Here is a 23,993-nt window from a genome sequence, read left to right as displayed (position 1 = left end):
CTCCTGACACCTAATTTTTTCAAAAAAAAAAAATGGTTTCTCTCATTATCAAATGAAGTTAACATATATAAAGTTTAAAGTTAATCTGTTGAACCCGATTCCGTAGCATATCCTAAAAGGTGGTCAATACTGGAAAGAATTAGAAGCAATTCATTAAGAATATAATATGGTAGTTAGAAAGACAAAACAGTGTTTTCAACTTTCATCAGGGGCAGGAGATGGAATATAATTCTCAATGTGTTAATTGTGAATTATAAAATATTAATAACTTATCAAGATCCTGTCACGAAATTCAAAAATGATTTTTTCAATATGACCTTCACCTTGCCACCTACTTCAAAGTAGTTGACAAGGTTTATTTATTTCAAGAAACAATCAAGTTCGGATTTTTTTCAAAAGGCTGTAGCACGAAGGCGAGTATATCTACATCCCCTTCCCCCACCATCCAAACGATTTTTTGCTGGAAATTATTTAAAAAATCATCCCAAAAATTATTTACAATCTTATGCGAAATATACTGCATACGTTTAATATTTCTAAAATACTTTTGAAATGAATACTTTTATGAAATATGATGTATTTTTTCTTCCAGTACAATTCGTACAGCCATTGCAATTCGTTAATTATATTTATTTTGAACTTGTTTCTATTCTAATTAAATTTCTTTATTTTTTTTGTTGGTATTCTTAACTTTACAAACTAATCCTAACTTTTTTTTTTCAGTCCTATTAACACCATATATTACTAAACCATTATATTGCTACTAATATAAATTTAATCTATTCGAATATTCAGCAAAACATACAAATCTACTCTAATATACTTAAAGTATTTAAAAAGAGAAAGGAAAAAGTGAGATTCTCAATTTACAAAAGAAGCCACAAAAAAAAAGAGTTCTTTTGTATTTCAGCTATGCTTGCTAAACTTTCTTTTTTTACTTAATATTTAGGAAGAAATATGAGTACTAACATTATAATAAATACGTATATTTATATATGTATATATCCATATGTAAAATGTTTGTAAATATGTATTTTTTTTTTAAAAAGAACTTCTTTAGTTTGCATTTTTTTTGTTTTTAAATCTCAATTTCTAAAATATTAATTTTAGCTTAACATAGATTTCACTGTATATATTTATACTCAACATACTTAATTATATGTATATACAGGACATATGCAAGTATGTAAGTACATATATACATTATTATATGAGAGTGAAAAAATGCAATATATAAAATGTTTTATGAATAATTTTTGACACTTTTTCAACACAATTTAAAATACATATTTTTTTTTTGTTAAGGAATTCTGAACTAGATTTTCAAAAATGAAAAAAAAAACCAATGATTCAAAATATAAAAAGTTTTTTTCAATTAAAAATATGGAAATAGTGTCAAAAAGTGAATGTATAAAAATTTTTGTATGTATATTTAGATGACAATAATTATATTGTCTTTCAAACTCAACAAAAAATATTCTAAAAAATTCTAAAAAAAAATTTGTATTTTGCTTTCAGTCAAAAAATTAAAATATACTATCTTTATCCCTATAACGTATATGATCCAGAAACAAAAAAAAATATTAAATTTTTAATTATTCTCAAACATTTTCATACATTTCTTACTTAAGCACCCATTAAATTATTTTCCTAAATCATTTTTTTTTATTTCGAATTTCAGAAAGCAAATTGCATTTCACGCAGAATTCATATTTTAAAGCCCTTGTTTTATAATTTCTTTGATTTTCCTTCTTAAATATACAATACAAACTCACATATTTTAGATTAAGATCAAGGATATTAAATTCTAAATTACATAATACTTTTATTATTATCACTGGTGTGAATATTGTTAAGGAAAATGATTTTCTTAAGTGTTGTTTACATATTATCTTCTTTCAATAATCTGGGTGATTATGTAGCTTGGTTTTTCAAAAAAAAAAAAATGAAAAATAAACTAATTACAAATATTTTTTTGTTAAGGTCTTTTAAAATAAATAGAAGCATAAATAGAAACATTATGTTGATTTATGGTCGAGTTATAATGTGAAATTTTAAATATTTCTTTATAAATTTAAATTGGAAAAATTTCAAAAATTAAAAGTTTATAAAAACTTACAAAAAAAAATTGTTCGTGTTAATTTTTTTGTTATTATTAAGGAAATTTAAATTTTCTTGGCAAAATTTTTTTAATATTTTTTACAACTATAACAGCAAGCCAATAAGATTGATTGCTCGTGGGCACACATTTTAATGCCCTACAATTTTATGTTAGATTGTCTACAGTGTGCTTATCAGTTCATCAGCATGTGTTCAAATTAAAGAATAATATATGATATCCAGCATATTTATGCAGCAGTCTCTCATATATTTTCGAGATATTCTTCACTATAAATTCAAGAAAAATTTTTAATTTTCGTCTAAATTTTTTTTATAAATAAGAAAAAACAAAAATAATGTTGTTATATAAAGGATTAAATTGGTTTAACAATATTTCGAATCAATTACAAAATGAAATTAATTTAAATATATTTAAAAGCAAAATTATTATGTAAGATAATTTTTTTTATCAACACATAATGTACAAGATTTCTTAAATTGTTAGTATTAATAATTGTAACTAAATAAAACTAAAATAAAAACAATGTTCGCTTAATTACCTACATTACCTATACATATGAGAAGATTTTCTGAAACTTTAAATTTCATCTCGTTTAAAAATTTTTACAAAAAAAAAAAATTAAACACGCATTACAAACAATTGGCAAATAACAACTTTTCTTATCGTAAGCACATAATAATCATCAGTTTGGAAAGTTTTAACTCTAAATAATTTCAAATCCTTTCAGATAAATTTTGTAAATGTTATAAACAAAAAACAATTTTATTATGTAATACACAATTAATGGCTATAGTTTATATAACACAAAAAAATGAGGGCATACAACGTATTTAATTTGGAAACGAGGTTATTCAATGAAAGAAATTTTGATGAATACTAAAAAATTAAATGAAATTTTTTGTACGAAAATTTCACAAAAAAAAAATTCCTTAAACAAAAATCTAAACATACACCTAAACCTTAGTTTATATGTATGAGTATAGGTGGTAATCTATAAACATAACATAATTATGTAAAGACAAAATATAACCATACATAAAATTCTATTAAAAGTTTAGAAACTACTGCTTTATTTTCCATTCAAAATAAAATTATAACGCTTCAGTATTTATATAAAAAAAAAATGTTCTGTATGTAAAATTGTTGAAAAGGATTCAATTTAAAAGTTTTTTTTTATATAAATTATGGTAAATGAAAGCAATTTTAATTAAACAAAAAAAAAACTAAATTTGTATAAAAGGAAGTATAAAAAGTAAAACGCAACTAAAGGAAACTCCCGAATTTTTTTTTTAAATTAAAATTATGTTTGTCGCTCTCTTCTTTCTCTTGAATCATTATTTAATTTTTTCTTCTGTAATTTCACTAATTATAAATTAGCGAAAAAAAATTTAAAACCAATCCGAAAACTGAAAATCTGAAGGTCTGAAAATATTTTAATCTTCCTTATTTTCAAACATTTAATTATAAGAAGTAATTAAATACTTAAGAAGCTTATTACTTATTAAATAAATAAATTTGTTAAGTTACAAATAAAGAAAATTTTTGTTTAATAATTTGTATTTGCAATAAAATTTAAACTACATTTGAAAAGTTAAAGAATTATGTTTGTGCAAAATTAAAATTTAAATGAAATTGCATTTTTTCTAATTTATCTTTTTTGTTAATAATATGTTTTTTTTTGTGTTTATATTTGAAGTAATAAAGCTGCTCCGGCCAAAGTCCATTTTGAAGGTTTATCCTTTGTTTTTAAATTAAATGTCCAAATATATGTTGGACCTCTGGTTCGTGTCTTATAAACTGGACACTCATACATATTTCGTAAATCTTGTTTATCTTGTGTGATAGCCTTAAAGAAAAAAATAATATATTAACATTCAATATTATTTAAATTTTTTTTACTAACCCTTATATTAATTACTGGCATTGATGGATAAAGTTCCTTCAGTCGTGATTCCATAATTATTCCTGCAATTTAAAATGAACATAAATAAATATAAAATAAAAATTGAAAAATTTTATTCTTCAATAATCAACAACGGGCTTGGTTCACCGAAAATCAACTTCTTACTAAATCGTTTTTACAAGTTAAAACCTGCATGCTTATAGCCATAGTTATTTAGGCATAGCGTGCATACGCATTTTGTATGGAACTATTTGTATACCTTTTTGAACATCCCATCGGGCACCTTCCATAAAAATTCCATGAACATAAGCGCCTTCTCTTGGGACAGTTCTAAAAAATTTATTTATGTTTTTTAATTGTAGAAAAATGTGCTAGCATATTAAACTTATCCTCACGTAAAATCTTCCTTTTGTTTTTTTGTAACATCACATTGTAAACACATTTTATCCAAAGGTAATTCATTTTTTCTTGCGGTACTTTGCATTATAGCCGTTAATAAAGATTGCGGATTAAAGAATCCAGCTAACCAGACACAAGATGGTAACTATTTTGAAAAATAAATAAAAATAATTTCTTACTGTTTGTACTTAATAAGTATTGGAAAGTCTAAGAAAGTTAGAATTTGTAATGAAAAAAAGGGAAAAAATGTACCACAAAATCTGTAGACCATGTTTCCAATTCACGTAGTCTAAGAAGCAAATCTACAAACCATGGTGTTAGTCCTAGTAATGAAGGGTAAGCCCTAGCTGCCCAAATGGGTGGAACTTGGTCTAAGAATAATGCATTTTCTAATTCTAAAAAATAAATTGGTTTTACATTAAAAACGTTACAAAATTGAAATTTTTAATACAAACATTATACCTTCCATATCGGACGTTATTGTTAATTCACCCTGAAATGCAATTTTACTTAAATCAAAATAATTCTACTATAGTACTTTAATTATTATTTTAAAATTAGGAAGATTTTGGAATTCTTTCTAATTGTTCTATAAATTACTTTAGCTAAAACTTAATTGTTTTATTTAAGTCAAATAGTGAGAAACACATTTTTAAATAATGTCTCCACTGTCTCATGTTTTTGTGAATTTATCACCGTTACAAAATATACATATATAAAAATAATATTGACATATATTGTTGGTGTCACCTTTAAACCTAAATCCAATTCTTTTAAACTTCTTTTTATTTCATTTGTCAGGTAATTCATACGTTCACATTCTTGAAATGCTACTATAATATAAGGTGTTCTTTCTTCAACTTTATTTGTAATTTCAAGCATATTAAACTCTTCTGGAAGTTTTTCCATTATTTCATCAACCATTTGTTTAACTTTGTCTTCCTTTGAGGTTGTCGCCCCTCCAGATGATCCAGCGTCACGAGGTTGCATTTCAAAAACTGTACGAAATATATTATCTGAACGTGTTGTCAAAAATCCGATTTCTGCATTTGGGTGTAATCCATATAAATTTGGGGATCTGATAAAAAAAAACAAATACAAACCAATATAATTTTTTTGTGTTTTTTTTTTGAAAATATGCTTAAAGATTATTTACTCTGCTGGCATCGTTTCATCAATATAAGCATGATATCCTATGTAATCGGTATTTGGTGGAGCAGCAAAACCTTTAAATTAATTTTGATTGATATAACACTACAGTTTTCAAGTAAAATAAATATAATTTTTAAAATACCTGGTGCAAGTTGTAATTCACCATCTACTAAATCAGGTTGCATATACTCTTCTAAATATGTTATGCAAAGTCTTCTATCCCAGTCATCAGTTATATGTCCACCGTACATAATCTCTCCAAACAAATATCTTAAATCCTCCCAAGGTACTTTTGAATTTGCCTCTAAATAGTTATATAATACCGAAACGCTTATATTTAAATCGCCAACGTTAAATGGATAAACTTTATTCCACCCTTGTGGACCAAATTTCCTTCGCTCTGCCACTACAGCATGAAAATAACAAAGGGAGAATAAAATCACTTTAAACTCAGCTTCTTTTCCTGACATCTCTAAGGTTTCTTGTGTAAAATTATCTAAAGCTTTATGTAAATTTGCCATCATTCCAGTTGGTGGTTCATTCGTAATTTTAATTGATGATTCAAGAATTCCCTAAAAGTGTCATATTTTTAATATAAACATCATATATGTACATGTGAACATTTAAAGTACAACTTCTTTATTGAAGTTTCAACATCATTGTGTTAAACTCTCCAATTTCAATCATTTTAATAACATTAGATCAATAACAATAATAAAGTATATAAAAAACAAAGAAAATATTATAGGAACCTGCGGTATTATATGAGAAGCTTGCGAAGAAGCTGGCTCAGCACTCATGAATACTCTGTAACTTGGATGTGATCCTTCAGCATAATATTCTAACTTTTTCTCGAGGGCTGGTAACCATTTTCGAACTAAATGTATATTTTGCAATATAACCCAATGGCCTTTTTTGGCCGCAACGTCCATTGCCGCTTCAGCAACAACTTCCTGTCCTTGCCCCAAAGATACGTTATGAAAATTTCCATTGTCAACTGTAAAACCAAGTTGTTTTCCCAAAAGTTCAACATCTTTTAAAGGGTTAACACCAGGTGATAAAATGAAAAAAATTGGGGTTGAAGAACTGGCCTCTTCGTAAGACTTTGCGAATTCAACAGTACGATTTTCAACATATTTTGATCCTAGCTTTTCTTGTATGAAATCGCTAAAAATAAAAAATAAATACGAAATACATAAATAACATAAAGACGAAAGTATTGTTATTGAGCAACTATTTTTTTTTTCATTTATTTTTTGCTGAAGAAAACTAGCGAGCTTCCAGGCTTTCTCATTTCGACCCATATAATACTTTGTTAACCTTATGCACATCTACGTAAGCGCTATAGAATACCTATAGTATTGAAAAATTGAAATATTACAGTCATGTCAGGCTGCAATTCTCTCAAAGCGTACATGAAGCTCTCACCGCAAAATCTGAGATTTAAGCGGAAAAAACTTTTCACATTCGCACAGCAGGTGCTTCATTGCTTTGTCTGCTTAAAAATAAATACATGTAAATATACATATTTATGCAGTAATATTGACTCAGTCAGAAAAACATTAAATTTTTGAATCTAACAAGTATCGGTGAATTCTCTGAGCAATTCAGACAACATATGCCTTGATATAAGTTGTTTATATTTTTTACTAGATATAACACTTACGATAGAGCATATGTCATTCGATCAGCTCTCAGTGCTCTTAACATACACAAACGTTGTAATGAAGTTTTATTTTTCCATTCTTGTGGGAATTTTTCTCGTTCTGGCAATTCAGATTCTACTAATTTTTTCCAGCGTTTTGATGATGTTTCAATATCTCTATCTAAATTTCGAAATTCATCTTTTGATGATAATGTACAAATACCACCCCAAGAAAAATTTGACAAGAAGTCAACCGGACTGATAACATGTGGTTTAATTGGAAATCTCAAAAGAAAATCAAGTTCTGTAGAAGTTATCTCTTCGCTCATGAGAAGAATCTAAAATAGAAAATTATATGAGATTTCAAGAATAAAAATTTAATAAGCAAAATTTTACTTGAAACGTCATTTGTGATGTAAAAATTAACTTATCACATTCAAAGAGACCACGGGAAGTATATTGAAAAACTGAATACGTTATGCAGTCAATTAAACTTATCACCCTTTCTGCAACAGTGTCTGCAGGATCAGCTTTTCCAATAGCTTTTTGGAAAACTACACTAAATGCCTAAATTAAAGTATTAATAATAGAAAAATTAAATACCTGAAGAAACAAATTTAGTTAAATATTCAAAAAGTTTACCTTCAAAGAGAACTGGTAAATCGGATTAATAGCATTTAATTCATTTAATATAAAGTATAACAAACTAGCTCTTGCTGCTGCAGGTCTATAATGTTCTCTCGCAGTATCAATTTCTTTTGAAGTGATTTTGGTTTCTTGAACTTTTTGTTCTATTTCAGCCGCCGTTCTTTTCGTAGTTTCCAAATTTTCTACCAAAGCTGTATCACTTAATAAATTACCACCTGCCGAAGACAATCTTGACAATAAATCATCTTCAAGTTTTTTCAACATAATTTTAAAATCATTTTGTTGTTTTGTCAGATCCGCCTAAAATAAAATGTAACAAAAATTTATATATACATATGTCATTATTATTTACTTTAAGAGCTTCCAAATCAGGTCGTTCTGCCTTAACTACTTCTGCCAGTAATTGATCTTCTAAACCGTCTCTAGTAACGGTAAAATTGATTAATGTGGTTTGAGCTTGCATTTCCGGTTTATAATGTGGATTGGCTAATTTTGTATGAAGAATAAGTCTGAATGCTGAATTATATTCTACTTCTTTGTCACCGATTTTAATTGCTCTGCGTTATGAAATATAAGAGCAATGAAAAGTAAAATTTGTTTACAATAAAAAAAAATTGTTAATTCGTGCCTCTATGTTCTACATACAAACGTTTATAAATGTGCATATATATTTTTTGGTATATTCATTCGGTGCCTACCCAAATGCAGTTTATACTTCAATTTGACTATTGACTAATTTACAATTTAATTAAACAATAAAATTTCGATAACTGAAAAAACCAAATTGGAGTTGAATTTACATTTAGGTGTTCTCTCATATATTGATTTTTATTTAAAGAGATAAATTTAAATGTTTGCCATTTCGAATGAATTGTTCACCGAACACACGCTGAGTTGATATTTTTTAAATATTAATAATTTGAAAGAGTTTTTTGAGAGCACCATTGTAAAATGGTAAACAAAAAGAAATACCAAACAACCAAAAATCACCTATTCTGGAACTATTACGTACTTTCCCTTTTTAATTAGACTTCGACCAAGTAATGGATCTAAAACGGCATCTAAACTTTCATCAATATTCTCAATCAAAACAATGCCTCCTTTGTTACAAGCCTTTTCAATTACATCTAAATAACCTTTCTGCCCTGGACGTGTTACATTTAATGTGTCTCCGTACTTCTGTTTAATCCATTTTACACCTTGCAATTGTGGATCAATCATTAAAGGCCATCGGTCAGAATTCGATAAAATAGTTGCGTTTTCTATGGACATTCTATCACTAGGTAATCCTTCATTTGTCCAAATAGCAACTGTAGTATCATCTGTAAGTAAACTTAATGGATCTATAGCATCTGTTATTGGAATAGGTGGATCTATGGCTTTCAAGAAGGGGTACCACATTTTATTCATTAAGTCTAAACGAAATTGTTTGGTAAACGAGCCTGCATACGAAATAAATGCCGTTATCAAGAGGATGTCGCCCGGTAATGTTATACCTTGTTTAACGAAACTAAAGAATGATAATTAATTATTAATATTGAATAAACATAACTACGAGTATTTTAATAAAATTTTCGGAATTGTAAGCGTTACATTTTTTACCTGTTAACAGCTTCGGCCCATCGTACATTTTCACTGGCTAAACCACCTACTAAACGATTGGCTAACTGAATAGTTGCCTGTGTGGCATCAGCTTCCTGTTGGCAACGTAACTTATCTGCTGTAGCTTGCTCAAAATCAGCCGTTAATTTTGAAAGTTGCTCTTCCAAACTCTAATAGGGGAATATTTATTTAAGTTAAACGATTGTTAAATTGAATTTTATAATACTTTCATGAGTGAATTGATTTCATTTACTAATTGTAAATGAATTCTAAGAAAATTGTTCCGCTTCATGAAAACCAGGTCTACTTACCGCAACTTTTCTTTTAATAATAGATAATTTTTCTGTTGCTTGACTCAATTCTGCATTAGCTTGTGCAAGCGCTTTTCTTTTAGGTTCAACATCACAATAGACTTCGTAAAATTTAATGATATTGATAACCCAAGCACAGAGTCCAGCAGCTGCAGCAGACTTTGATCTAACGAATTCTGGTTCAAATTCTGCGTCTTTCAAATAAGGTTGAATAGCTTTTATTATCTCTGGATGAATATTTTCTTTATCATAATTAATTAAAGCATCTAAAAATGCATCTACTTTAGCCATAGTAATTTTTGCAGCTTTCCATGTACGATCGCGTGGTATTTTACCTCCTGGTGCTAAAAGAACCATCACAGCAGCTGTTACATTAGTAACAGCTCCAGGTGGTGAACCGAATGATTTTAACTCTGTTAAGTTTGCTTTGTTTAATGTATTTAAGGCTTCTTGAGCTGCTAAAAGTGCAGGTTCAGCTTTAGCAAGATCTTCTTCGCAATCCTTTTGCTTCTTAGTAACTTCTTCTGCAATCAACGCAACCTTCATTTCCTCTTCATCTGCTAAAGCTTTTTCAGTTTGAACCTTTTGCGTTTCAACACCTACTATTTCTATTAATGTATCAGCTGCTTCATTTTTCTCTTTTAACTCAACTTCTTGAACAGCAAGTTTTATTTTTAAATCAGCAACTTGTTCAGCAGTAGTCCTAAGTTTTTCTAGACCGTTTTCCAAACGAGATATCTTTTTTTGTAACTCATCATGTTTTTGATTTAACAGTTTTATATACAAACTTATTTGCTCCAAATAACTTTTTGGAGTTGTATAATTATATCGTCTTTCATTTTGCAAATATGCCTTAGAAGATTGATTAACTGATGTATGCACATAAGCCATAAATTTAGAAACAGCATCCGTATGTTGTTCTGGCAAAACCTCAGTTTCACTGAGAAAATTTAGTGCAACTGAAATTAAGGCTTCTTGTGGCCATTCGTGAAACCAATTTATAGATGTACTGTTAATCATAGCAGGAAATTTTCGTGATCTGACACGTAAAGTTGAACCAACTGGAGAAAAACACAAAACCACTTTAAGTTGTCGGCGCACTCGGTCTATAAAAAATTTCCAACAATTTTCTCTTGAATCTACTAAACCTGCACCTTTCACTTCATTTCTTACACCAGCAATAATATTTTCTATTTCATCGTCTGGGAAAAGATCTGGAATTTCACCAGAAGCTAACATATCATTGATGGGAACTAAAAATAGTTCATTAGGAACTTGAGCATCGGTCATAAGAAACATAATTCCAACATTTTTCATTCCAGATTTCATATACAAACCGGATAATTCAGTCTAAAAACAAAAAAATAAAAACTTTCACTATTGTGTTATTAAAATTTTTTTTGAGTTGCAGATTGTACAAAATAAAAGGAAGTTATTAACCTTTAAATCTGTGACACCATAGCCTTTTTTTAACTGTATTTGAGAAACTTCGAGACTTGATATGAAGGCAGCTAATCGTGACAAAGATTGTTTTCCACTACCACCAACACCTACTAATAAAGAAGATCCTCTAGGAGATTCAAGTATTCGATTTATTCTGAAATACAAAGTAAAATTTAAACAACAAAATCCTTTCTTTCCAATCTATAGATACATGTATAGAAAAACAAAAAGTGTATGTGATCGCTTCTCATCAAAAAATCGTTCACCCGATCGCCATGAAACTTTTGAAAGCTATTTTGCATTGTCCCCCGAAAACCCGTGGGTTTAAAAGTTATAGAAAGTTTTCAAGTAAGCCCTGTTATTCCATTTTTCAATCTACAAATTTATACTTGGAATCTATATTTTCATTCTACATTCTATAATATACACAAATGAAATTTTGTATGACCGGTACTCACTAATAAACTGTCCCCGACCATGAAACTGTAGGAGTTTTCTTACGATCGTGTCTAAAAAAAGCTTTTGAAAAACCTGGCAGTTCATAAGTGTTTGCGAATTCTCATTTATTTTCAACTCTAATACTTTTCACATTTTTTAAAGCGATAATCTATTCTTACAAAGGAGGAATGCCATTTGAGCTTAATGTTAGGTAAGAATTTAAAAAAGAAATGATTTATGAAAAGATGCATAAATAATGGAAAGTGGTACAACAACACATTCTTTAAAGTGAGACTGGACTCCGTTCATTTAAAACATTCTATATTGACATATCTTACCTGCAAACATGCATCATAGCATCTTCAAATAAAACAAGATTCATAGCAGCTACCAAGTCATTATATGAAGCCATAGCTTCCTGTAAAAGTTTATGCAACTGAGTCCATCCTTTTATCGTCATATATTTTGGTTCACCTATTCCTCCAGCAAAGTGACAAAATATATTTGGTTTATCAAAAATCACCGACTCATCAATTTCTTCAAATGATTTTTTAACTATGTCATGTTGCATTTTGATAAAGCTGTCAATATCTTTCTCGTCCGTTAATTTGTCGCCGTAAACACGTGCAGTTTCATGCTGCCATAACCTTATCATATCTGTTGGATTAGTTAGGCACTCACTGGTACTAAATAAGAGTCCCTGGAACAAATTATTGAATTCTGTGAAAAGTTTCAAAACATTTAAAATTTGTTTTTTTGTAATTCTCTTCTAAAACCCTGTAAATCTCAGGTAATATATTACCTGAGACATATATTAGATTATTATTAATTATATTGCCTATATATATTTATATATTACCTGAAATATATTACTTAGATCTCTTAAATTAAATATATAGTGGAATTTCACAGCTGTAGGAAGGAATACTTGTGATACTTTGTTGTGTAGAGCAATACTAGCGGACACTATGTGACTAGTTAATCTAGAAACTGCAATATTGAACTTTTGTTCAGCATTATTAAAATGTTGAGTCAAAATTTGAGTAAAGATAGATGTAACTGATTCGGAGCCCGGAAAACTCACAGCAAAAACACAAAAATGTCTTAAAAGGCGTTGATTAATTGTAAAACTACCAGAGGTTGGATTCATACATGATACATATTGACAATTGTGAATATCTTTTAACGACAATTTGTTCCGGTCATACCAGTGTCCATAATCTATATGCTGTCTAATTAAAGTATGTGGTTGAACAGTTCCATATAAATCGACCATTGGCATATTCATATCATCAATAAAGTAGATAAGAGTTTTATTGCCTGGTGGACCAAAATTGCGCCCAGCCTTCTTTTCCAAAGGCTTTTCAAGAATTTTTTGTAGCATATCAGAGGTTGTATAAAAATTTAATGGAGCGTTAGTAATTGCATAATTTTCAGAAAGCCCTTGCAATTTTTCGTTTATAAGTAAAGTTTTCCCAGAACCAGCGCTGCCAACCAACATAACCGGATGTTTATTTTCCATTAACACATCCAAAAAATACCGCACTCGAACTGATTCTGATGTATGCACTAACACAGCTTGCAATGGAACATCCCCACTAAACTCAAATTTTGGTAGTCTTTCGGTCCACGGCAGAAATTGTTTCGTTTCCGAATCAATAAAATAATCAAAAACCGTTCCTCCTAAAATAAAGGATATTTTAATATTTAGCAAAATAAAAATATCTTAAACATTAACCTTGCGGAAATTTAACAGTTTTAAATTCGTTTACCCACCATTTAGTAAACTCAACCCTATAATCAATAGCTTGATCCTGAAACATTGCAGATCCAAATGCCCAAACACAAGCGAAAACAAAATAAATTTCATGCCATTCTTTTGGACAATCAGCTGGAGTATTTTGGGGCACTAACAAACAATCTAATAAATGGCATAACATTTGAATATGAGCCATTTCAGCAATAGGTGTTATTTTCTTAAATCTTGTTCGTATATTCTCCAAACATAAAGGTATATATTTGTCAAACAACAAAACTAGATTTGACTTCTCAGACGGAATAGTGCGCGCTTCAACCCAACTGGTTACATATCTGTAAACATATTTCATTTGTATTAAATTAAATAAAATTGATAAAAAATAGTTTTTTACGGATTCCAACCCAAGTCGGCCGGATTTATATACAAGATACCAGCTCGGGAAACAGTAGCCGGAGTTGCTGTTCTTAAATTGGAAATTTCAAAAACTAAACGCATAGTTGGAGTTAAAGCAATTCTTTCATTGCTTGCTAAAGTTAGAACTTTGTTATCATCCATGACAGTATTTAAACTCTCTATCCACATTGGATCAATGTCACCATCTAAAACAATCCATTTCGGCTGATCTGAAACAATATTTGCTTGCTCTCGCATTAACACTGAAAACAATCCATCTTTCCACTCTCTTGTCGCAGGATTTATTATTCCAAAAAGTTCATCATTTGTAACCGCTTTCGGGTTTAAATCATTGAAAATTGGTTTTCTTTTCATATTTTGATAAGTTTTAAACAAAGTTTTCCATACTTTTGTTTTGCCCGTTCCTGCGTTTCCAACGATAAATACAGAATGCCTTACTTCAAGTAATTCTTCTAATTGAACTACCTTCAAAATAAAATTATCTTCAGGTTGCAATAGTAAATCTCCAGCAGCTTGCTTAACTGTTTTCTCAAAATCTTGATCGCGTTTTCTTGGCACATCAAGAGCAGGAAAAAGATCACCGATTAAACCCATGAAAACTGGAATGTCATCTGTTACAATTTTTGGAATATTAAAGTCACGTAAGGCCCTCATTAAAACCTCCTCTTCTGGTCTCCCTGGATCTCCACGCTAAAATATTTCATGAAATTTATTTTATACTCAAATATAAAGAAAACTTTCACGTACCTTCAAAGACCCTGCCACAACTAAAACGGACTTGATAGCTCTCAAACCCCAATCGTAATGATCTTGTTTTGAAAGAAGTTCCTTACACAAGGTGTATAAAGTAATGAATTTTCTTGCCAATATTTTTGCTTCTTGAAAACCTTCAGCAACCAACATAATTTCACAAATTAATTCAAAATCTGGCACGACCATAGCACAAGGTCTAAAAAGTGCTTTCAAATTTTCCGGTAATTCGGTTCTCCCTGCGTATCCAGGATTCATTGTGATAAAAATGCCAACGGTAGGAACGCAAGTTATAATTTCGCCCATAAAGTTAAATTTTGATTTATTATCTCGAATTGCATCCTGCACAGATTTTACTTGTACTGCCACTACTGACAATACTTCAACAGATATCCGATTGAACTCGTCAAAACAACCCCAAGACCCTGTTTGAGCCAACCCTTTATAAATATTGCCACAAGACTTGAAAAAAACAATAAACATTTATCTCAAACAAAACTAAAGTAAATATAATACCTTGTAATCCATTTGCTCTGAGCAATTAAAAACATAAACCATAATCCCAAGAGCTCTTCCTAAATCTTTTGTTGTTTCCGTTTTTCCAGTTCCAGCAGGTCCTGCAGGACCTCCCCCCATTATTAAATGTAGTGATTGTGTTAGCGTTATATAACAACGATCGGTAAGTGGTGTTATAACTAGACGTGGAGTATTGCCTAAATATTCATGAGAATACCGAAACTGAGCATCACATATATTTGCAAAACAATCTTTTTCTTTGTCATCATATCTATGTCTCAATTGTGATTGCCACATGAAAGCTGAACCACTTTCCACTTTAGATTGAATCATTTTAGAAACGACATCTCTAGAATGAACGTCAATTGTGCAAATTGTCATTATCTTTTGTCTATCCCCTTTGCTCAATTCCCCCAACAGAAGGGAAATTAGTACGCTTAATTGAGATACTTGTTTTTTGTAATAATCTTTAATTGCGTTATCATAACCTTCTTCTAATCTTCCGAATGCAATATTTACTTCTGTTGTCCACCAAATTTGAGAACCGCACAATGACACTTGTGCAGGATAATCAAATAACCATTGTTCTCTTTGTTTTTCTTCATAACTTAGGCAAGCTTCACCTATACTATTTCTTAATGTTGATCTCATCGCTGCTTGAACTCTGTTAAGCCAAACTTCTACGGCACCCGTTATAGCAGTTATATTATTAAATTCGACATATTCTCCATCTTTCGCGTACATACCAGAGGCAGTTTCGACTTCTCCCTGTTCATTTTTATTAAAATGAAGACGTGCAATTGAATCAAAAAGTTTTGTTAAATGTTTTGTCACTGATTCTGCATTTATACCGTTGCTTAAAATATCTAAAAGATCAGCCGAAGATACAAAATAAAATCTTGGAAATGCTAGTCTCTTAGTTTCCAAATATTCCGCTAGTGCCTTTTCACATAATGTAAGTTCTCGTTGTAAAAGCTCAAGTCGCTCACATAAACCTTCTCTATTAGTGGATTCAACTACATTTGAAGTAATTGACATTTCATCTATAAGTGTTTTAAACTCTAAATCGATTCTATCAAAACGATCAGAATCTGTTGGTAACTGTTTACGAATATCTTCGGAGCTCATAAAAATACTTTCAAGATTTGTCCAGGTTCTTTGTACTTCAAACCATACAGTTATTACTTGATCTGCATTGAAAAGTTTAGTTTGCCAACGAGACACTTCTTCCAAGAAATGTGTAATATATTTAGAAGTTATTAAATTTTGCAAACACACTTGATTATCCTCTAGGGTTTCGATTAATTCCTCGGACGCTTTCAGCAAGTAACATTTTGTTCTTGGATGGATCTCATGTTCAAATTCCATCGCTGACCAGGTTGTATTCAAATCACGTAGAATTTTTTCCATCGACATTTCTTTAACTGCTTTGTCAACAATGTTTTTTACCTCTTCCTCACACTGATGCAAATTAAGACGCAAAAGTTCATCTAAAGTTGTATCACGGTCCATAATAAATTGAACCTATAAAAATATAATAATTTAAGTTATGTAATTTTTTTTACAATTTTAGTTGCCGAATATTTTTAGTCATCCGATTTTTTAATCTAAATATTATTTAGAAATAAAAAAGAACAATTTTGCAACAGGTCCTAATTAAGTAAAATATGTTCAAAGTGGCACAAAATAATCTATTATTTTACTTCTATTATTCAAAAGACTTTTACTTCCGAAATAAACATTGAAATTGCATAATTTTCTACCTATAGCTCTAATATCAATATAAAATTTTTACACAATTTTTAAATTAGGTATTATTTAAAATATTTAAATAAGTTTAGTACATTAATCTTAAGTCTAGTATCTACCTTAAGTTAATATATAACACGAAAAGAGTACATCAATTTAGTATTGTTTAAGTAATAATATAAATGTGAACGATGCATTTTGACCTTTAAAAAAAGCAAATTACATCGCTACATAGGTCTTTTATTAACCTAATTAAAATGTTATTATTGAAGCTACACCTACACATTTATTTATCTACAGTGCGTCGATCCGAACGAATATAAACCCTATAATAGAGGTTCCCGGATGTATATTTAAGTTTAATTATTTGCATTTTAAGTTGACTTTTGTACTAGGTGTAGCTTGTATTTTAAGTCGATTTTCTAGCTAGGTGATGAAACTAATAAAAAGAAGTCTAAAATAATAATTCAATTTTTTCCGATAAAAAAGATCTTTTAAGCTTAATAATAAGAAATTCGAATTATAAAGAGTAGAATTTCTTTTGATAAATATTCCACGACATGTAATCAATTCCAATAACTTTCATTTTTTGCTAATTTGTACAGTTGATTCACCAGAAATATTTTGAGCGGCGGTTTTGAACGCGTTTTTGTGTGCAACACAGCTATAAAGGCTTGCTTCTACTGCATGGATCTGTTTTTTTTGAAAGTTTTAATAAAAATTTGTGTTATTATGTGCCCTTAAAAACTTTACTGTATTGTCTTATTCACTACATATAAATATGTATGTATATTTATTCTACTTTTTTTATTCACTATTTCTGTACTTTTATATTTACAAAAATATTTACAAAATACTTACATCGATTTCTATAGGCAAAGATGATAAGCTCTGGAAGTCAAATTTACATGCAAAATATTTTATAATAATTGTATTTACATTGGTATATGATTAAAATCAAATATTCAAAATTATAGCTAGTGATCCTACATACATATATAAAACTTTTTTTATTAAAATAATATTTACTTTTCTTTAAATAAAACTTGATAAATTAAATAGCATTTTCTTATTTACAGCAATTATTCAAATATTAAATCATAATAGAAATTTTAACCTTTGTAGCAACCATCAATTGATCCCAATGTCTTTCTCTAATTGCTGGATTTTGTAATTCACCCACAGCTCTTAATGATGTTAACATATTTTTCACAGTTGCTTCCAACTTAATAAATGAATCCCAAGCTCGCATTTCTTTATCTAAAAGTCTGATATCTTTTGCAAATTTTTTACATTCTATATCCATATTTTCAACATCGACTTTGCGCCAAGGCGTTGTTTTCCATTCTTTAATACATGATCGAACAATATAAATATAGTCCCAAAGTTGCTGTTTATAGAAAATTGAATTTTGTAATTTTAAATCTATTAAAAAAAGAAAACATAAGAGAATAACTCTTACCTTCAGCATTCGTAATTCTTTTCTGCATGTACGAAGTAATTTAAACTCCGGAACATTTACTTCAAAAAGGCTACCAGATTCTTGAATATCTTTCATGACATTCTCCAAATGTTCTACATCAATATTTATTCTATTAAGAAGTTCATATGGACTTTCGCATTGATATTTGAAAAATTCATAGAATTTAAAAACTTCTCGATATGTAACTACATGGCCTTCAAAAGTTAATATTCTATTTCGTATGCTAACAACTTCTGTTGCTTGTAATGGCGATACTTGTTGTTTAACTGCCAATGCAATTTTTTTAGTATTTGCCCATTGTTCTGGCAATTCTTGCAATAAAACATTAACTTCTTCTGGTATATCCATGTCATAATATTTTAATAATTGCACCATATCTTGCATTGGTTCAAACATTTCATCAGTGCATGTACCGCGCTCTTTTACTTGCATTAAAAATGCCATAATACTAACTAAAGCATCATAATCACCTTCTTCAACAGTCTGTAAAAGCCCTTCGTCAGCACGTCGTATAAAGCTGCTTAAATCTAAAAGACTCGTTGTAACACGATTTACTAAATGTTCTTTGAACATATTTCCCCATTTACAAACAACATTAAGAAGTTTTTGCCGAAATGGTCTTACATCAACTTGAAACCATGAATTAAATATTTTGAAAGGTTCTATATTCTCTATTTCACTTAATAATGATTCATAATTGTCTATTTGTTCTCTAAATGCTTCAATAGTTGGTGGAGATGGTTTGGGTGCAGCTGGATCTTTAGCTATTATAAGTTCAATTTCATCGGAATCCAAAGTGCGTCCATATTCCAAAAAAAAATCCATATACTCTGCTCGATCATCATACCATAAATAAGAATATCTTTCAAATCCACGGCAAAAATCCGCTGCTTGATCAATCACATTTTGTACACCTAAAAATATTAAAATAGGAAATATGAGAAATTTTTTTATTTTCCAATTAATTTAGATCATTTGACGAAAAATTTTGCATTTTTTTTTTGGTTATTGAACTTAAATCCACTTATTTATTAAAATTAAACCTACCAAATAATTCTCGAATTATTTTTAAAGAAAATGTTATATAAATTTTAAATCTTGAAATTAAATTCAATACCTTCTAAAATTTCATTTTTCATTTCTACAATATCAGTATGAGTTGTAATTAATTCTTCATATGTTTCCGTCGCGTCCAATCTTAAACGAGTTATAAAACTTGACATTTTTAAAATATCGTTTGTTAAATCAGTTAATAGATGACTAAAACCTTTTGGATCTTCTGGATTTAAAGATGGGACAAATATAATATCAGGCTCTAAAAGTTCAAGTCTTGATTCAAATAAAGGAGTGTAATTATTTGATTGATTCATATTTTCAGCTAAATAACCAATACTAACGCCAACGGTTAACAAAAGATTTTCATAAATTATATCGTCTATAAATGTAACATAATCTTCCCAAATTTTTTTTTCTAAAAGAACATCAATTCTAAATTGCTCTTTATTTTCTTCCAATAATTTGTGAACTCTCTCAGATGCACATTCAATGTCTGCGTAACGTTTTTTAATTCGTTCATTACGATCATCTAGACATAAAACACAATCTTTTCTACCATCTTTGCGTTCAAACAATGGTGCACGCGTCCACGCTGACATTATATTTTGAATTTCTTTTAAATTATTTTGGGTTTGATTTACACGATATTGTAAACTTGATATTGGTTCTTGTAAGGTTTTTAAATAATCTGTAATATTCTTTGAATTCCAATTTAATTCATTTGTTCCGATTTTAATCAAAGCATCAATTTCTTCAATTTCACTTTTAATCAATTGAAACTCAACAAAAGTGCTATTTGTCAAAATTTGATTGTACCAATTAATAGTTTTTTTCAAACTTAAAGTATGACTAAGATAAAATTCACTCTCTTCTGAAAAAGATAAGGCAACTTCTGGTATTATTTCTTTTTCCGTTAGCTTTAAATAATGAACTTCTCTTAAAATTGCAAATAGTTCAGAGCTAAAATTAAGTGTTAAATTATTATTTTTTTCATTTTGCAATATTAAATTTTTCTCTAAATTTTCCTTTATTATAATAGGAGCTTTATCTGACCACTTTTTAAAAACATTACTCTTATATTTATCAATATTTTCCATTAATATATTATAACGTTCTATTGTAGATTGTGCTTCTCGGGATGAAATAATTCTAAATACATTTATTTTAAAAACAATAAAATAGTTCAAGTTAAAAACTATAATTTTAGTTTTATAGATGGAATATAATTTGCTATAGTAATTTTTTTTCTGCAACCCTAATAGCATTGGGTTGTACAAAATAAAATTATATACTTACGGATGTTGCAAAGCTTCAAAATGCTTGAAAGGAACTGAAATTCTATCAGTAAGTTGGCTACACCATCTTAATAAAGCTGCTACTGGTGGACAATTTTGATTTATGAATAATGATTTTCCAACTTTAATCAATTCAACTTCTGTATTGAAAATACCCTCACACCTAGTTAACTCAATATCCAACATTCTAATTATTTCAGTATATTTTTTCGTAAACTCCTCTTTTATTTTCGGTCTATCTAATACACTTCCAACTATATGAATTAACTGAATTAATTAAAAAGAAATATAATTTATTAAAACACTTTGCATGGAATTGCTTTTGTTTAAAATGCATTTAACAATTGTATTTAAAATTATAAAAATTAACTAAAAATAGCCTTATATGTATTAATAAAATATAATTATCATAAATTTTTATTTACTTACCTTAAAAATGCTTTCTAAATTGTGACAATCATCGAATGCTTGACATAAAATCGCTGCTAATTTCATATCTAATTCAGAAATTTTCTCTTGAAAATTAACAAAATCATCATTAAATGTTGAATCATCTGGATCTAAAACATCATAGCTTCTTGATGAAAAAGCTGTAAAATATTGATTGAATTCAACATAAACAGCCGTTATTCTAGAACTTAATTGACGACCACGTAAACCACCAATTTCAATTTTTTCCAATTTTAAAAATTCGATAACGGTATAAAAAAACCATTGAATAGTATTTAATCGATCCAAAAAAGCATTAAATTTTCCAAATACTGCATTCGGATGAAATGTCCAAAATATTGGAAGACGTCCTTCATCATGAAAAAATTGTATTAAATTCTCTTTATAATAATCATAAACTTCACGAAAAAATTTTAAAATTTGCATTGATAATGCCAATCTCTGCATAGCCTCATCTATATCTGAATGAAATATTGACATTGGATCAAGAAATTTTTTTGCCTGCAAAAATAATATACACATTAGTTAATATAAGGAATTATATTACATACATATATTAATATATATATTACATATATATATTATAACTTCAAATTTTTGTACAACTTTTTATAATATTTAAAAACAATAAAAAAATTTGCACACATTTTTATCTTAAATAAATACTGGAAAAATTAACGAAATTAAACCCTATGAAAGACCTACACTTTCACGTTTAAATGTTTATATTAAAATAATATTAATATACCTATATATATACATATGTATATATGTATATAACACTATTTATAAATTAAATTGTTACAGTTACCTGGCATATTATCAAATTACATATTTGCCTTAATAAGACGGTAATCTTAGATGAATGACAATAGTAACGGGAATTCGCCCATAAATTACACACCATATGCATAAGAGGTGGAAATATTGTTTTACAGTCAGCAAAATCGATTTCTTCCAACTGTTGCAACAATTTACGCAATGGATTTAAAAATAGACTTACGTCTTTAGCTTCAGCTAAAGCTAGAAATATAGAATAAAAAAAAGTTGTTTTATATGTTATACATATGTATGTATGTACATAAAAACAAGTGTGGATCCATTTTAAGAAAAATTACATATCTATGTATTACCTGTCACTACCTGTTTGAACAATGTTTTAAAGCATGGGAAATATGCACTCTCTGTATATTCAAGTATAAGTGCCATTGAACTTATTTTTTCATGTTGCAATTGTTCATATATATATGATAAATTCACCAAACGACTGTTCCAAAATGCAATTTCTACAAGTTAATACAAATTTATTATCAAATTATTTTTGTACAATGTAAAAAAAAAGAAATGGTGACAAACTTACCTACACTTGGAATTGGATGTTGTTTGTTAAGAAAAACATCAGATGATTTTTCTTGCATAATATCGTTTATTTGTTTAGCCCATTTAATAACAACACCTTCTATAGCACTTTTCAAATATAAATCTATTGTACATCTTTTCGTTTCAGTAAGAGCTTTCGCAGCTTTAACAATTTTTTCGACTCCAACAGGCATTGCCAATATTGTATGCCCACTTACTTGTCCTTTAACTTGATGTACAGTACTTTTTAAACTATGGACATGCTTTTGAACGTCTTGAGTCACAACTGTTGGCCATCCTTTATAGTTTTCTTCATTTGATAATAACGGTACAAATATTTGATCAACTAATGAAGAAAGCTGATCAATCGATCTTGCAGCTAAATCCCCTAATATTAAAAATTTTTCTGGATTCTCGCGTGGTACTGGTTCGAGTTTTTTTTTAATATAATAAACACCTTTACTTTTAAGTTGAGTCAATGGAAATGTAGTTACAGGGACTAATTGCGCTGCAGGAGTTAAAATTATTATAAGTATGCTTACATTATTACGGTCCACAAATTCTTTAATAATTGTTTTATGTTCTTCTAAAGTAATAACTCTTTGCCATTTTTCTGATTTCAATTTAAGAGTTTTAATAGCATATGATCCCATAAATTCAAGTGTTCTATCCGAATTATTGTTAGTTCCTTCAGCATTTTGATTTTCCATTTTTCTAAAATTACGTAATCAACATTATGTGATTTTTTTTAATTTTTATAAAATTACCTTGCCTTTTTTTGCTTTCTTCGTTTATACTCTTTGAAAATATTACCAAGATACTTACATTTTGTAACTAAAAATCAAAATATTATGGTTTAAATATTACATAATAGATATATTTTTTTAATTTTTTTATATTTTCTACTAACATTATAACTGTTCACAAAAATTCCATACGATTTAATTTGATTCCGAAACTCAACTGTCGCTATTTTCTTAATATCTTGCAGCCTTATTCCTTAAATATTAACATATGTATGTAGGTATCCTACATACATATGTAGGAATATAAATAAAAGTTGTTTGTTCGATTAACTTCACACGATTATTCATTACTTATGCTTTTGCACAAGGCATTAAGACAATAGTTAGCATGCTTTTACTAGCAACACATTTATTGTCATGTTGTATTTCAACAATCACTTGTTGAACTTCATTGAAGAATATATGTATATATATATGTATATCTGCAATATGTAAGTATATAATTTGTATGTATGTATACATCTGCAAAAAACAAATTATTTACCGTATTTATTCCTCTTCAGTATGTATTGTAAAGGAAATATTACTGAAATGAATTTCTGCTTCTCCGAAAACGTATTCAAGCCATTTAATTAAAATTTCAAAAACAAAGCTTGAAGAAACAGTACAATTATACGTATTATATTTAATACGTAATATTTTTAACTAAAAATATTAATAATACATTCTATAAAATTTTTAAAAACTTTAATT

General features: G+C 28.6%; 1 protein-coding gene across 1 annotated transcript; it reads right to left on the bottom strand.

The window, feature by feature from the left end:
- Window positions 1-3,739: 3,739 nt before the first annotated feature.
- Window positions 3,740-23,314, bottom strand: LOC129607579 (dynein beta chain, ciliary). The gene is made up of 34 exons (XM_055518658.1): window positions 23,262-23,314; window positions 22,496-23,208; window positions 22,269-22,421; window positions 21,947-22,158; window positions 21,115-21,636; window positions 20,687-20,952; window positions 19,452-20,539; window positions 18,314-19,248; window positions 17,969-18,241; window positions 17,713-17,742; window positions 15,103-16,626; window positions 14,584-15,048; window positions 13,814-14,526; window positions 13,402-13,754; window positions 12,523-13,346; window positions 12,002-12,363; window positions 11,223-11,379; window positions 9,783-11,132; window positions 9,472-9,641; window positions 8,882-9,379; window positions 8,222-8,426; window positions 7,864-8,169; window positions 7,618-7,788; window positions 7,243-7,559; window positions 6,329-6,743; window positions 5,719-6,148; window positions 5,581-5,650; window positions 5,175-5,502; window positions 4,887-4,917; window positions 4,677-4,819; window positions 4,421-4,569; window positions 4,285-4,355; window positions 4,026-4,087; window positions 3,740-3,968 (listed from the first exon to the last, which is right to left on the bottom strand). The coding sequence occupies exons 2-34, from the start codon at window positions 23,202-23,204 to the stop codon at window positions 3,807-3,809; spliced, it is 13,464 nt and encodes a 4,487-aa protein (XP_055374633.1). The 5' UTR covers window positions 23,205-23,208; window positions 23,262-23,314; the 3' UTR covers window positions 3,740-3,806.
- Window positions 23,315-23,993: the final 679 nt, after the last annotated feature.

Source organism: Condylostylus longicornis, unplaced genomic scaffold (assembly GCF_029603195.1).
Source record: "Condylostylus longicornis isolate FDR11 unplaced genomic scaffold, ASM2960319v2 ptg000027l, whole genome shotgun sequence".
Taxonomy (NCBI): Eukaryota; Metazoa; Arthropoda; class Insecta; order Diptera; family Dolichopodidae; genus Condylostylus; species Condylostylus longicornis.
The sequence above is the reverse complement of the archived record's forward strand: the minus strand, read 5'-3'. Positions and strand labels throughout refer to the sequence as shown.